The sequence below is a fragment of the Myotis daubentonii genome, chromosome 1 (genome assembly GCF_963259705.1).
Source record: "Myotis daubentonii chromosome 1, mMyoDau2.1, whole genome shotgun sequence".
Taxonomy (NCBI): Eukaryota; Metazoa; Chordata; class Mammalia; order Chiroptera; family Vespertilionidae; genus Myotis; species Myotis daubentonii.
Window position 1 is genome coordinate 34,792,864 of NC_081840.1, and position 17,647 is coordinate 34,810,510.

The 17,647-nt window shown below is 39.6% G+C and overlaps 1 protein-coding gene across 18 annotated transcripts in view; it reads right to left on the minus strand.

Moving 5' to 3' along the window:
• KIAA0586 (KIAA0586 ortholog) overlaps positions 1-17,647 on the minus strand; it is a 104,636-nt gene that overhangs the window by 13,923 nt on the left and 73,066 nt on the right. For 17 of the 18 annotated variants that reach the window (XM_059694611.1, XM_059694605.1, XM_059694663.1 and 14 more), the window contains one exon: positions 13,770-13,878. In XM_059694611.1, coding sequence (XP_059550594.1) covers positions 13,770-13,878 — 109 coding nt within the window. The remainder of the gene's footprint in view (positions 1-13,769; positions 13,879-17,647) is intronic. The other variant, XM_059694631.1, reaches the window with a different exon arrangement.

Here is a 17,647-nt window from a genome sequence, read left to right on the forward strand (position 1 = left end):
TAGGAAAATAAATGGTTTCCCTCCATTTTACTGCTTCATTTCCCCCAAGATTCAATTCTTTGCATATAGTGGCTCAAGAAATATCCAGCAGAACGATGTTTCTGAAATCTTTATGTCAAATAGAGATACCACTCTGTGATCTTTTATAGGTCAGTTTTTAGGGGAAAAACCACTTCTCCTATCTATTTTATACTGTGGTATGTAAGATAAAAAATTGCAAGTAAATGATAATCGAACACTATATCAGCTGTAAGTTAGTAGCTAAGAGCACAAACTCAGAAGCTAAACTGCCTAAATGCAACTCTCAGTGCCAACACGAACTGGCTGTGAGACCTGAAATACCACCACTTTGTGCTTCAATTTACTCTTCTATTTCATAGGTTTCTGATGATCATTAACAAAGATGATGTATGTAACTAACTTAGAGCTGTAACTAGAAAGTAGGCACTCAATAATGGTAGTTTTATTGTTATTTAGGCTATGATTATTTTCTAACTTTTCCCATTGACAAAAAAAAAAATCATTCTTGTTAGGCAATCTTTTCAAAATAATTTTGACAAGGAGACTTTTTATTTAAAAAAGAAAAAGGAAAAAATACTGATCACATATCACAGCAGTAGAGTTAAAAGGGATTTCACAAAGTATCTTATTCTTACTAATAAAGAAATCATGATTCAGAGAGGTTACTGACAAAGAAATCAATGTCACAAATTAGTAGCAGGGACTACAACCCACAGCATACAGTTCTTCCCCACCTCCTAACTTTTTTATACTCTTCTACTAGGATATGTCTTTAGATACTGAGCCCTGTACGAATAGCCAGCAATGATCTCTAAGACTTTCTTTAAAAATTATCAAGGAAGGAGATACGATGTTTAAGAGTAAAGCCTTTGCTTTCGGAGTTGGACTTGGTTTGACTCCCAGCTCTGTTATTTTTTATTAGTTACTAGAGGCCTGGTGCACGAAATTTGTGCGGGGGGGGGGGGCGGTGTGGAAGTCCCTCAGCCTGGCCCGCGCCCTCTCGCAGGCTGGGAGCGCTTGGGAGATGTCCAACTGCTGGCTTAGGCCAGCTCCCCAGAGCGGGCCTAAGCTGGCAGTCGGACATCCTTAGCACTGTTGTAAAGGCGGGAGAGGCTCCCACCACCGCCGCTGCGCTCTCCAGCCGTGAGCCCGGCTTCTGGCTGATAGGTGCTCCCCCTGTGAGAATGCATTGACCACCAGGGGGCAACTCCTGTGTTGAGTGGGACTGGGCCAAAACCAGCTCTCCGACATCCCTGGAGGGGTCCCGGATTTCGAGAGGGAGCAGGCCAGGCCGAGGGACCCCACCGGTGCACAATGGGGGTCAGGGAGGGACACGGGAGGTTGGCTAGACGGGGAGGGACCGCAAGAGAGCTCCAGGTTGTATCTGGTCAATCTCACTCAGTCCCGATCAGCCGGACCCCAGCAGCAAGCTAACCTACCAGTTGGAGCGTCTGTCCCCTGGTGATCAGTGCACATCATAGTGACTGGTTGACCGGTCGACTGCCCCCTGGTGGTCAGTGCATGTCATAGAGAGTGGTTGAGCGGCCTTAGCATATCATTAACATATTACACTCTGATTGGCTGAATGGCCCACCGGACGACCAGACACTTAACATACTAGTATTAGGCTTTTATTATATAGGATGTGACCTTGGGCAAAATATGTAACTTCTCTGAGCCTCAGATTCTCAAGTATAAAATGAGACTATTACCTAACAAATTGGGTTGACTGAAGATCTTAGCAGAATGCATTATATTAGGAAGTATACTTAGAAGGTAGCTATTATAGTATACTGAGGCCTGGTGCACAAAAATTTGTGCACTCGGGGGGTCCTTCACCCCAGCCTATGCCCTCTTGCAGTGTGGGACCCCTCGGAGGATGTCCACCCCAGTGGGGATCCTCACCCCATGGAGGTTTGGCCAGCCTGGGTGAGGGGCTAATGGCTATTTTCAGGCTGGCCACACCCCCTTTACAGTGGGGGGTCCCCACTGGGGTGCCTGGCCAGTCTGGGTGGGGGCTGAGGGCTGTTTTCAGGCTGACCAAGCACCCTGGCGATGTAAGCTCCCATCCTCTCCTTTTTTTCTTTTTTCTTTTTTATTCTGGGATTTATTTACCTTCTAAAATTGAAACTTTGTTGCCTTTAGCGGAGGCCTGCGGAAAGCTTGACTTCCTCCATTGCCAGGGGCAACCCACTCCTGCTCGCTCCAGCTTCATGGCCACGGCCGGCTGAAAGCAGGTATCTGGGGTTTATTTACCTTCTATAATTGAAACCTTGTTGCTTTCAGTGGAGCTCAGAGCTGGGGCCACAGCAGGCAGGGAAGCCTGGCTTCCTCCATCACTGGAGCAAGCAAGCCTCCTGCTCGCTCCAGCTCCGTGGCTGCCGGCCGCCATCTTGGTTGAGTTAATTTGCATATAGTCGCTCTGATTGCCTGGCAGGCGTGGCTTAAGGCGTAGCGAAAGTACAGTCAATTTGCATGTTTGTCTTTTATTAGTATAAGATTACTAGGGGCCCGGTGCGCTAATTCGTGCACCTTGAAAGGAATTGTGGGCACAGGGGCGGGTCTCGGCCCATCCTCCATGCCCTCACCTGGCCTTTCCCACCTCGGCCCTGGTCCTCTGTCTGCCAGCAGCCCCGCTCCTGCCACCGCTGGCACTCCCACACATTGACAGTGCCAGCCCCACTCGCACCTACTCACGGCGCAGAGCAATTGGGGCCAGCGCCAACAGCGGGTGCAAGTGGCGGCTGCTGCCCTGATTGCCTCTCAGGGGCAGGGGGAGGTGGAGAAGCCCTCAGGGCGATATGGGCTGGCAGCTGCCACTCGCACCCGCTGATGGCACTGAGCAATCGGGACTGGCACTAGATTCTGGCAGCGGGTGCGAGCAGGGCTGGCACTGGCAGCAGGTGCGAGCGCTGGGCAGGACCACAACGTGTGGGAGCAAAGAATTTTCAGTAATTACCAGAGGCTCGCCCCGATAAAAGCGACCGGCGCCCCGCCTTGGTCTTGTGCCCCTGCTCACCATCCTGACACAGGCGATGCCTGCCATGTTCTGCGCACATCCCCTGGTAGCCAGCGCACGTCACAGCGACCAGTTGTTTGGTTGTTCTGACATTCGGTCTATTTGCATATTAGGATTTTATATATAGAGATTGTTGCTGTTGTTATAAACAACATTCACCTCTACCAAAACCAGGGAAGCATCTTGACTTCTAACGGTATGAAAAATGCTACAATGTCAATATCAGTGACTACTGTCATTTATTCTTGTAACAAGTAGCTGACTCATAATTCTGACTTGCTGGATGATGGGTTTACTGGAACAGTGAGTACTGGGCTCAGCAGGTGAGAATTAAAGTAGCAAACACAACCTATACCCTGGCCAACATGATCTGAAAACTGCTTATTAAATCTGCTGGTTCTTACACTACCTTACCCTGTTGTTCAAAACTGAAGAAACCTAATACTCATTGATATTTAAGTCAAAGGATAAGAAGAGAAAATATCTAAATATTTGATCTAGACATTTCTAGGAAATTCAAAGTGGGTAATACGAACAAAAATTGAGTCATAAATTACCCATGAATGTAATTTATCCTTTTACTTTTACCACAAAAGGCGATGTGTCAACTTTTACTTAAATATTTCAAGACACCACAAAATAAACACAAGTGACTTTGGGTTTGGAGACAGAAGGCAAGGATGGAAACGCAAAGCCACTGCAGGCAGAGCTCCCAGAGCTCTCACAGTAATACTTAAATCTGTAAATCGCTATATTATTGCTTTACAAATCCTTTATGGATTATTTCTTAAAACTGTATGGTATTATAAAGCTGTTAACTGCAGAATAAGAATATAAGGACAGCCGAAACCGGTTTGGCTCAGTGGATAGAGCGTCGGCCTGCGGTCTGAAAGGTCCCAGGTTCGATTCCGGTCAAGGGCATGTACCTGGGTTGCGGGCACATCCCCAGTAGGAGATGTGCAGGAGGCAGCTGATCGATGTTTCTCTCATCATCGATGTTTCTAACTCTCTATCCTTCTCCCTTCCTCTCTGTAAAAAATCAATAATATATATATATATATAAAAAAAAAGAATATAAGGACAAAGACTCTCAAACATGAATTTTTCAACTCACAAGAGATTTGAAATAGATGATGTCCAGAATTTGAAACAAAATCTAATAAGGAGAAATCTAAAATGTAGTAAGATTCAGAATAGCTGGATCTTTTATATTAATTTGAGTTAACTGACAAAAAAAAGTAATGCTGTAAACATTAAAGTAGTTAAAATATATAAAAAGAAGTTAATATTTTTAAGCAAATTTAGTTATTCATTGGCTCCCTCCAATGACAGCACTGTCAGAAACAGTATCGTGGCAGCATAAAAGCTTACATTCAACTACCACGAAGCTGATCGATAATTCAGAAAATAGTGAGCCACCCTATCCTGAATGCAAACCATGATTTATTTGAACAGTGTAGATTTAATTACTAAAGCTCATTTAAAAACCATTTAAGTGCTTGAATGTATTGCTCTGTGGTGTTATGACAAAGAGAGTTCCTGCCTTATAGGGGGAAGGAATGTCTAGAGGGACATTCCAGCATTAAAATTTGGTTAAGAGCTGAGAGACCCGATGTTTTGGTAGACAACTTTATCTACAATACACTTCCTGCGTGACACGGCTACTAAAATAAATTCCTCTCGGATAATTCTTTATAAAAGCATGCCATAACGGTTTGAAAATGAAAAGAATCTTAAAAAATACAATAGGTTTGCCTCATGAAAGAAGCCTTACATTTCACATGATTTTGTTTATTCAAAGTACAGAAACCAGAGAACTAATCTATGCTGTTAGGAGGCAGGACAGTGGTTAACCCAGCGAGGGTGAGGTTGTGACTGAAAGGGAACGTGAGGGCGTGTCAAGGGTGCTGGCAACGTGCTGTTTCTTGAGCTGGCTATGAGTTATACAAGTAGCTTCGTTTTTGAAAATTCTTTCAGTTGTAATACTCATAAGTGTACATTTTTGCATATTACACTTCCATAAAAATATTATATTGGGGGGAAAAAACAATAGATTAGTTTCAGCAATGAAAGGTGATTCCTTTATACAAGGTGTCCCAAAAAAGTGTACATACACTTTAATAGCTGATTATATTACATTTTGAAAATGAAATGTATTTTAATATTCTCTGCTTTTATAATAATTCATCAAAGTGTGTACACATTTTGGGGGGACACCCTATAGTTCTGAAGTGTTTTCTAATGATTAAAATAGCCACATAACTAACCTTACTTATTAGGCAGACTTAATATCAAGTGAATGGTTATTGCTAAGTCACAGGCTATATTGTTAACTACAAAGACAAATTCCTCCCGATTTCTTTTCTTAAAATCTTGAAATACCAGTGAACTGAAATTGTTCAGAAGCAGAAGGTGAGCTTTTGTCATTGTAACTATAGTCTGACTCTCATAGAACTTGCTACTTTGGATTCTGCAACAATTAGCTACTCACTTAAATTAAAAGCACAAATTACTATCATTTTAACTAATCTTGAAAGCACTTTATTAATATTATAAAGCATAATATTTATAAATATTAATACATTCTATGAAAGGCATTTAATTATTTTTAGTGCAAAAAAAGATTGCTGTTTCAGTTCATGTCTATAAAAAGCAATGATATCATAACTATATATCTATATATCTATAAACTCAACTTTGCCCGTCCGGTGTGGCTCAGTGGTTGAGTGTCAACCTATGAACCAGGAGGGCACGGTTTGAGTCCCGGTCAGGGCACATGCACTGGTTTCAAATTCTATCTCTGGTTGGGATGTGCAGGAGGAAGCTGATCAATGATTTCTTTCATCATTGATGTTTCTATTTCTTTCTCCCTCTCCCTTCCTCTCTGAAATCAATATATATATATATGTATATATATATATTAAAAATAAATAAGCTCAACTTTAACTCTTCCTCAACAGTAACTCCTATAACTTTAATTACCCAAGCCCACAATTGTTAGAGGAGGCCACTATTATCACATTCTTATAAATGACATTTGAGAGCAAACAAAGCTGAAGGCGAAGAAACTCCCTAATAGTTACCAAGCAGTGTGAACCTAAGTGCCTCTACAATCCACACACAGAAAATCCAATTTCAGAGATGGAAATCCTTCTTAAATATAAACATTTCATTCAGGTTATGGCCTGTGACGATTACTAAAAACACACTGAAATATTTGTATAGCCTTTACGGTGGATTTTTCCATATCTAGCCATTCCCGACTAAACTTGGAAACAAGAATTAAATGTGACATAGTGACCAGTTCACTTCACCAAGGCCAGACCTGGTAACTTTTGAAAAAGAGTGAAAGAATGAAAAATGAGCTTTCAAACACAGGAAGCCACTAGAAAATAACACCACCACTCCATATCCTAACATTCAAGCCTTAAAGATTTTTCTGTTGAATAGTGAGTTTCGGGGTGAGGGGGTGGGGAGCTGAGGGTGGATTTCTGTTCACTGTACACACGACACCAATGGGAATAGGGGCCAGTCCAAGTTCTACGTTACCCGTGCTCTGGGTAATAGCTCCAAGCTGTGAGGCACAGCTGTAGCGGCCCTGCCAGCAAGGCCGGCGCAGCCGTGCTTTGATAGCGTGGGGCCCTGAAGTGTCAGGATATAGAGAAGGCAGCAGTTGTTGGCTGTGAAAACAGTCTGATACAAACCAGATGGGAACTTACTAGATGGGCAACACAAAGGAAAACAATTGGCTCATTCAACAAAGTCAGGCCCCTGCCCCAGAGAATTCACAGAAGACAATAACAGTCACCCAGAGTTGATGCAAACAAGAAACAGCCATGTGGTTACAGTTTAAAGAATTGTTTTTCCTCAGACTAAACAAAGTTTTGATTTCTAATTCTTGTGTTCATTAATTGTAGTTTGGTGCACAGGCCTTTTGCCAAAGACAAATATTTCATTTAGACAATATAGATTCTTTGTGACACCGAGAAAAATATATGGGGACATGGAGACTAATTTGGTGCTGCTTCCTGTAAAGTGCTATGAACACAGGCTAAGCTATTTCAGGAAACTGGCGAATTTAGAGAATGATTGATCATGCTGACATAGTAATTAGAAAATATCCAACATAATATTTCCAGGACTTCCTATGTCTGATTTGTTTTAACGTAGGCAGAAGGGCATGAAAGGCAATAATCACAAGTCTTGGAACTACATTTCTACCTAATAATTTTTTTTTTACCTCATTAGATAGGACAGTATTACTGCAACTATATTCATAAGAAAAAAGTGCCAGGGTTCTCCACAGCCTTACTGTGTGAGGCTCATCACATGACAAAGTTACTCTCCATTCTGAGTTGACATGTATAACAAAGATTAACAATTAGATTTTAAGGTAAATATTGACAGGAATATTTCACTTAAAGACTTTTGTTAAGTATGTATTCCACAACAGAGTAATTTGTTTTACTATTTTAAAAGAAAGTAAACAGCATCCTCGCTTAAAATAATTCACAGGGCATTGAATTTCTTCTACTGGAAACCCTAGCACACTTTGGGCCTCTGCATTGACCACGAATGTAAAAATACACTCAAGAAACCATTCTTAGGTGGTGCCTAAGGAGCCCATCAAAGAAACTCCGAAAATAAAAGCATTTTCAGGCACACACACTATTTGAACATATTTTATAATTAAATAAATTTAATCCTGTTTTGTTTTGCGCTTTTATAATAATAATAAATAATAATTCGGTTTGTTAAAAGAGAAGACATATATCTAAGGAATTGTGAAAATTATTATAGTCCATGAATACAGGCTTCCCGATTTGCATTTGCTGCACTGTCCACATTATTCTCACTCACTCTTCCACCCTAGAAACTTAAGCCGAACACTTACACCTCTCTCACTGCGTTAGACCTTCCGACCGTGCAAGGTAATTCTGAAGTAACCCAGAGAAGCAGAAATGGAGTAACGACTTGTTGTGTAGGTTGATACCCTCATAAGCATTTTCAGCCACAGGTATTTTCCCTCTGTGCTCGGTTGCACATGCACACTTATACACATTGTTTAAAGTCTAAATTAATTTGTGGCAACAGTGCTAAATAACTGAGCACTTTAACTGTAATGATCAAATCCAAGAAATCATTTTGTGCTATTGTAAGCTGAATTACCATGTAAAAAGCAGGAAAAGAAAAATGTTTTAAAGTGTTATTAAAATCTTATATAAGAATTAAGAATACATCACTCATGAACGAAGCAATTCTGTTAATTTTTTTTTTCAACACATGAAATCAACTCCCTTACAAAATGATTAAGAAAAGTTGTTTATCTTGGATTTATTAGTAAATTATTTCTTAGACTCTGAGTTAACTCATGAAAAATATAGAGTTGTATCATTCCAATTATTAGGCATACTGGTAATTATTCATGCACTTCTTCAGAAATTGCCTATTTCTACTTTTATGGCTGTGTGTGTGTGTGTGTGTGTATATATTTATATTAGAGGCCTAGTGCACGAATTCGTGCACCAGTGGGGCCAGGGAGGGACGCCGGAGGTTGGCCAGCTGGGGAGAGACCGCGGGAGGGCTCCAGGGCATGTCCAGCCTGTCTCACTCAGTCCCAATCAGCTGGACCCCAGCAGCAAGCTAACCTACCAGTTGGAGCATCTGCCCCCTGGTCGTCAGTGCACCTCATAGCGACTCATCGACTGTCTGCCCCCTGATGGTCAGTGCACGTCATAGTGAGCAGTTGAGCAGCCTTAGCATATCATTGGTATATTACGCTTTGATTGGTTGAATGGCCAACTGGACAAATGGACTCTCAGCATATTAGGCTTTTATTACACACACACACACACACACACACACACACACACACACTATCCTAATGGAGTGCCATAAATTTTATAAGGAAAAAAACCCCAAGAAACTGCATTTAACAAGTTTTTAATCTCAGAAGTTGACCCTGATATAATTTCAGAGAAGACAAAGGCCAGATCATGCAGATCCTTTCAGGTCACCGTGAGGAGTCTGGACTTTATTCTGGTACAAAACAAAGTCTTTGGAGGATTTTGAGCAAGGAGTCATGTGATCTGATTCGTATTTTTAAAAGATTACTCTTGCTCTGGGTGGCTAATAGACAATAGGGGATCAAAAATGAATATAGGAAGACCAGTTGAAAAACTTCTCAGGATAATATTTAGGTTGAAGGATATTATGCTTAAAAAATTAACTGCACAACTATAGCAGGTAGAAAACTTAGTTTGATATCAAGTCACTGAAATAAATCTTGACCAGTTTTATTAGAATACTGAAAACCACAGAATCAAGCAACAGTTTTTAATAACTTCTGTGGACACTGAGACAAGCAAAGAGAAGGGAGGTTACATAACCTCCATGAGCCTCTGTTTTCTCATCTGTATAATAAAACAACAACAATAAAAACATCTTTACATACAAGTTTGCTGTGAAAATGAAAGCTCTGATATGAGGGAGGTTCCTTGTCAGCTGTAAAGCATTTGACAAATGTTAGGTTTCACCATTGTGGGTTCAGGAAAAGAAACAGATCTATCACACTTGAGTGATTGTGTTCTGTCCTAGTGTAACTCTATGAAAGATATATTTGAGTAGAATATGATCAAACTAGTAGAGAGCTTGGAAAAATGACATAAAACAAGGAAAAGAGCATCAGCTTTGCACACAGGGGCTTGAATCCCAAATTTTCAAGCTTCCAGAAACTTCTCTCTTAAAAAATGGGAATAAAGCTACCTCTATGGCATGGTACTGTAAGAAATAAATTAGATAATAACACAGAGTGCCTAACAAGGTTCCAGTAAATAGACACTATTGCTAAGACTATGACTGTGTTCAGGGCACAAAAATACTGAGGGTGGGGGCGGGGTTAAAGATGAATAAGTCATTTTTTTCAATTGGAAGCTAAGTAAGGACTCAGAGCTGAATTTTGAAGACTAAGAAGTTGGTAGACATGTAGACATGGGATAAGAAGGAAATTCCAGGTGGGAAGGTAACATGCAAAGGCATTGAGACAGAAGTATAGTGTGTGGAGAGGGCTCATTAATGTTTATTGAACTGAACTGGGTTGATTACACTTTATATTGAATGTGCCAATAAGGATAGGTTTTGAACTGAGCATTCTTTTCTGAAATGTAAACATTTATTTTTAAAACAAGTGTTTCTATCAAGCACTTTAGAGTTATTCACACATACACTATCTTCTTGTTCTTTGTTTCTAGTTAACAATAAATTATAAAGCATAAATGTTCCAGACTTTTAGCTTGAATGGAATGTATTCTTTTTTAAAAATATATTTTATTTATTTTTTACAGAGAGGAAGGGAGAGGGATAATCAAAAACATCAATGAGAGAGAAACGTCGATCAGCTGCCTCCTGCACATCTCCTGGGGATGTGCCCGCAACCAAGGTACGTGCCCTTGACCGGAATTGAACCTGGGACCTTTCAGTCCGCAGGCCAATGCTCTATCCACTGAGCCAAACCAGGTAGGGCGAATGGAATGTATTCTTAAGTAAACACCTAAATATCCAACTTACATTACATTGAAGATATATTCTATAAAAATACTAGAGGCCCGGTGCATGAGATTCGTGCACTGGGGGTGGGGGTGGGGGCGGGGTCGTCCCTCAGCCCAGCCTGTGCCCTCTCACAGTCCAGGACCCCTCGCTCCTTACCACCTGCCTGCAACAGAGGCAGGAGAGGCTCCCATCACTGCTGCTGCACTCAGCAACGCTCCCTCTGTGGGAGCACATTGACCACCAGGGGGCAGCTCCTGCATTGAGTGTCTGCCCCCTGGTGGTCAATGCATGTCATAGTGACTGGTCGTTCGCTGTTCGGTCGATTTGCATGTTAGCCTTTTATTATATAGGACAAGAGGCCCGGCGCAAGAAATTCCTGCATAGGTAGGGTCCCTAGGCCTGGCCTGCGATCAGGACCAATCTTCCCCAGCTTCCAGCAGATGGCCCCACTCCTGCCACGCCACCACTGGTCGTCCAGGCAATTGGGGCCCCAGTGCCGCCCACATCAGGCACCACCCACCTCTGGTTCCCGGTTCCCAGTTCCCCATTGGGCGACCGGAGCCTGCCAGCTGGGGGGAGGGACCAAGAGGTTGGCTGTTCCCACCCACTCACCGGCCCCGCCCCTCACCACCACCAGTCATCCTCGGTGTATAGGGCAACTGGCTGGGCAATTGAGGCTCCAGCACTGCCCATATCCGCCACCACCCACCCCCAGTTCCCCATTCCCCATCGGGCGATCTGGGCCTGCGGGCTAGGGGCAGCTCCTGTGTTGAGCATCTGCCCCCTGGTGGTCAGTGCACGTCATAGCCAACTGGTCGTTCTGTCATTCGGTCGATTTGCATATTAAGCTTTTATATATGTAGATTATTCATTCAAAGTGAAATACATACTTCGCCCTGAAACAGCCACAATTTGGGGTCCATGTATTCTTAGAAGCATTTACCTGCCAGACAAGATGTGGGTTTGATTCCCTTGTAATAAGGTGAATTTCCTTCACTGTCTTCAAGGCCTCTGTATGAGATAGAACTGAATTCCTTCAAGGTCACCCAAAGGCCTGAGGACCCTAAAGCAAGCATATCAAACTCAAAGGCTAACACAGGCCAAATATATAAGGTTTAAGTTTATGTGGGCTGCAAAAAACAAAAGCTTCAATTTTCAGAGAAACATAGGTTTATTTAAAAAATATAGTATAAAAAAAAAGAACAAGAGCAATGATAAAATTAATGTTTTCTTCCTGACACTTGGCATCTCTTCTCTGCTACTATCTTTCCTACTGTGGGGGATGCTTATTCGCAGTGATTACTTTCAAAACTGACCCAAGGTGAATGTCAGTAATTCTGGATCTGACAGGAGACTTATTTCCTTTCATAATTGTAAACAACTGCTCACACCGTTATACTGGCTGGGCGCAAAAATATTTGTTGTGGGCCACATGTGGCCCACGTGTTATGAGTTTGACATGCTTGCCCTAAAGGATTACTTTGCCACTCTGACTCTCCTACTCTCTGGAACATTAGGCAATGTCTCAGAGTTTCATCAAATAAAAAATAAATTTTAAAAATTTTATGGAAATAAAGTCATAACTGACTGTATTTGCCAAGGCAATTATATTCATTCAAAAATATTCAGGATGAAGATATATATCAATTATAAAGTGAAACACTTGGCTTCTATTTAAAATTCTCACTGGGTATTTGTGTTAGTCAAAGCTGACATAAGTCTGCTCTCCTAACTTCTGTATTAGATGAAAAATTAAATTCCAAAATTTACACATATTAAGTCCATTGTTTTAAACTCTTTCTAAATAAAACTTCTTCCTACTAGTAACACCTTGGTTTCTCTTATTCTTATGACTTTTATTGACTTATTGAATGTTAACTGAATGTTATTTAATGACATTGTTCTAAGTCAACAAAAAATTTACTATTGCCATCTTGTGGTCAGACATTCATATCTATGAAACAAAAAACAATGTCACTTCCCTAAAGAGAGATATTTACAAACAAAGATATTTTCCTATCAGCTGAGAAAAATGTTCATTTTATTACATATAACATCCCCAAGGTGATAAAATTCATTTATAATTTTAAGAAATTATAATTTTTAAAAACAAAATTAAATGTCAAGTGATTGGCCATGAATAGTAACAGTACTCAGTAGAAGGATATCAAGTCAGTCCTGATATTATGTTAAGAACATTCATTTGCTCTATATACTAACATGATTAATTTTTAAATACCATGAGAAAAGTTTTATAGGCAATTTTTCATAGGAGTCTAAAACACATTATTAACACTATTATACCACGGTTAGCTTAAAAAGTAGTCGGGAGGTAAAGTTCTGACAAGTTGGAGCAAGAGAGGAACAGAAAATAAACAGAAAAGTAAAAATCTAAACCTCATATAGCATGATCCTAATAAATATCTTGGTGCCTCCTAATTTAAGTCCTCCCCAAATGCCAAATGCATGTTTATATTTGCAATTATATTGGCACTCGATATATGAGATTACAAAACACAATTGTAAAAACAAAGAAAAACATTCCACTGCTTAAAGTATTCCTAATACTTCTTCCTGGATTGTGAATAGAAAGTTTTAAACATTAGATATCTTAAGTTCTGCTGCCAAATTTCAGAATTTAGGTTATATAAAATTTAAGCAAGAAGGCACATGAAAAGCTAACAGCCTTACAGAAACAGAAAGACAACATCAAAATGCCATGATACAGGTTACAGAATTAAAGTCTAACCACACAATGTTGATAATCAAACAACAGTGCAGAAAAGTTCAATACAATAGCATTTAACCTGAGAATCCTGTTTTTTAAGTTGTACTTGGTCAGCATCACCACACACCATTAAGTAGCCTTTACAAAGCACCTTAACAGCCATACCCCTGCCTTCATCAATTGTACAAGAACCAAAAGGTAACATTAAAGGAAAAAAACTACCTGAGAGCTTTTTCAAATCCATTAGAAATAGAGTTTATTGGTAAAAGGAACTAACAAATATACCATCAAACATGATGCTAGATTCTTTATCCCAATGGACTAAATGAGAAAAAGGAAATAAAAAGAAAACCTAGCGATAAGATGTATATAAAAGTAAAGGATTCTCATTATATATCTGTTCAATATGAGGATTAAGTATCAAACATATTACTACAAGAAAATGAATCTTACCTTGTTGCTCTGAAAGTGAAATATCAGATTTACTTCTTACACGTATTATACGAGTTTGTTCTGGCTTGTGTTCAACTTGCCTAGCATCATGGTCTTGCTTTTGTTGGTACTAAAGAATTTAAGACATGAAGTCACAGTATTATTTTTAAAGTTACTTTGAAATAATTTGAGCAATTAAATTTCGTACGAGTTTATTAGGTAAAATTTTAATATTATATATGCCTTCTAATTGCCAAATGTTACTAAAGGAAAAATAATGCAAATAGGTTCTTTAAAAAGATTTGGATAATATATACAGATTTCAAATATTCAAGTAATTTGTCTATTTTTAATAGGAAATTCAGAGCTACTTAGAAATCAAACTATTTTAGATACATACACATGATGGATTTAGACAGGCTAAGAGCTTAATTTGAAGAGCTGTAAGCTCTCCCAAATAAAATTTGCATGCTGCCAATATTTAAATATTAAAAAAAATCTGCATGCTGCACTGCAAATTTCAGAGCTTTAATATACAGTAATATCATTTAATTCTCACATGTGTGAGAGGTACTGTTGCTCTCCTCCTTTGCCATTCAAGAAATATATATTCCACAGTAAACCCCATCATCTCTCCTCCTTACCTATACCCAAAGCAAATTTGAAATTTACAGCAGTCACAAATCCCTTCACAATCACACATCGTTAATTGTTGATGACTTGAGCCATTTTCCTTCTTCCTTTTCCTACTTTCTGAGCCTAATTTTAAATAAGTCCCTGAAAACTATCAGATATACTTTGACAGGAACTCAGAAAGGATCTCTAGATTCTTATCAACAAATACAAGCAGAGCAGAATCTGAAACACCTGTCCACATGGACTCAAGTGTAACCACCCCAGCTCTGGCACCTATTAACCTTCAAATAAAAGTAACTTTAGACTTGCAGCAGTAACAAGCTTTAACTGGGTCTTCTAAGCTTAGAGCCATTAGTCATGTAGGTTTCTGCCTTGGAGGAAATACACATACAATGTGTGCTTCCATGGGGACTCTGAGGGCCTCTGGCTGCTTCAGCTTCATCCCTAATTGGCTCCCTCCCTTAACCACAGTGACTAAGAGCTGAGTATTGTGGATCTAAAAAGCTTTGTGTTCAAACCTGGCTGTGGGTTTGAGCTTCGGCCTTGGGCAAGTTATTAACTCCTCAGACCTCAATTTCCTCATTCATAAAATGGGGATGATAATAACTATCTCATTAGGTGGTTATAAGGATTAAATGAGTTAAATATGTAAAAACTTAGAACAGCATCCAGCAGAATAAGCACTGTAAGTGTGCTGTTATTACGAGCCATGTTAGAGAAATCTCACAAATGAATTATTGAGGCCCATTCTGGTAACACTTCAGAGTTTTATTTTAAAATAGGCCAACAATTAAGGGAAAGCAATCATTCTTTTATTTTTTTAATAGTTTTATTGATGTATAACTGATAGACAATGATCTTCACATATTTAAAGTATACAACTTGCTAAGTGTTGGTATATATGTATACCCATGAAACCATCACCACAATCAAGATAAGGTAATGAATAAATCCATTAATCTCACAAATTTTGATATTTTTTGCATTTCCTACCATTACTATTGATTAGTTAGCATTTTCTAGAATTTTATATAAATGAAATCACAGAGTATGCGCATTTGGAAAGAGGGTCTGGTTTCTTTCCCTCCACATAACTTCTGTGAGAATCATCCATGCTAGTGTATGTTTCAGTAGTTCACATCTTTTTATTGCTGAGAAGTATTCCATTGAATAGGTTATACCCAATTTGTACAATCACCAATTGATTCATGTTTATTTTGTTCCCAGTTTGGAGCTACTACAAGTGAAGTTGCTATGACCATTCATGTACAAATCTTTGTATAGTCATATGTTTTAGATGCTCTTGGGTAAATGCCTAGGAGTGAAATGCCTAGGTCATATGGTAAGTGTACGTTTCACTTTTTTTAAGCAATTGCTACTGTTTTCTAAAGTGGTTGAATCACTTCATATTCCCAACCACCACTGTATAAGAGTTCAATTGTTCCCCATCCTTGCTAACACTTGGCATGTCAGTCTTTTTAATTTTAGATATTCTAATGGGTGTGTAATAGCAATTATGAGACAACATACTGAATGGGAGAAGATATTCACTAATGATACATTTGATAAAAGGTTAATATCCTAAATTTAGAAAGACTATTTTGGGTATTGGACCCAAATAGAGATGGTCAATAGACATATGAAAAAATGCTCAACATCACTAATCATCAGAGAGATGCAAATTAAAACCATAATAAGCCCTTGCCAGTTTGATTCAGTGGATAGAGCATTGGCCTGCAGACTGAAGGGTCCTGGGTTCAATTCCAGTCAAGGGCACGTACCTTGGTTGCAAGCTTAATTGCTGGCCTTGGCTGTGTGGTACATGTGGGAGGCAACCAATTGATGTGTCTTTCTCACACCAATGTTTTTCTCTCTCTCTCCGTCCCTTCCACTCTCTCTAAAACATCAATGGAAAAATATCCTCAGGTAAGGATTAACAACAACAAAAAACACACAACACAATGAGATATCATCTCACACCTGTCAGAATGGCTATCATCAATTAATCAAGCAAGTGTGGCAACAATGTAGACAAAAGGGAACCCTCATGCACTGTTGGTAGGAATGTAGACTGGTGTAGCCACTGTGGAAAACAGTATGGGAGTTTCCTCAAAAAATTAAAAATGGAACTGCCTTATGACCCAGCGATCCCACTTCTGGGAATATATCCTAAAAACCACAAAACACCAATCAGAAAGAATATATGCACCCCTATGTTCATAGCAGCGTTGTTTACAATAGCTAACTAAGATTTGGAAACAGCCCTAGTACCCATCAGTAGTTGAATAGATTAAAAAACTGTGGGACATTTATACAATGGAATACTATGCAGCTGTTAAAAAAAGGAGGGATCTCTTACCCTTTGGGTCAGCATGGATGGACTTGGAGACTAATAGTATTATGCTAAGTGAAATAAGCCAATCTGAGAAAGATAAATATCGCAGGATCTCACTTATTTGTGGGATCTAATGAACAAAATGAATTGACCAACAAAATAAGACCCGAAGCATGGAGGCATGGAACAGACTGACATACTTAGGTGTGGGGAGTGGGGGGACGAGAACAGATAAACCAAAGAACTTAGATACTTATATGCACAGCCCATGGGCATAGGCAATAGGGGGGTAAAGACCTGGCAGGGGGTAGGAGCTGGGAGGAGGGGATTAAGGGAGCGGGGAGTGGGAGACATCTGTAATACTATCAACAATAAACAAATACATTTTTAAAAAGAATATATGCACCCTCATGTTCACTGTAGTGTTATTTTAAATAGTCAGGATTTGGAAGCAACCCAAGTGCCCATCAACAGACAAGCAGATAAAACAATTGTGGTATCCAGTGAAATATTACTTGGCCACAAAAAAAGAATGAAATCTTACAATTTGCAATATTATGGATGGACCTAGAGGGTGTTATGCTAAGTGAAATAAGTCAAAGAAAGACAAAACCTTGTGATTTCATTTAGATGTGGTATCTAAAGAGCAAAATAAATGAATAAACAAAATAGAAACAGACTCAAAGATACAGAGAACAGACTGATGGTTACCAGAGGACAAGGGGGCTGGGAGGTGGATGAAAAAAAGGGACTTAAAAGTACAAATTGGTAGTTCCAAATAGTCACAGGGATATAAAGTACAACCAAGGGAATATAGTCAATAATATTGAAATAACTATGTGTGGTGCCCGATGGGTACTGGAGATATCAGGGGAACACTGTAAAGTATATGATTGTCTAACCACCATGCCTATAGACCTAAAAGTAC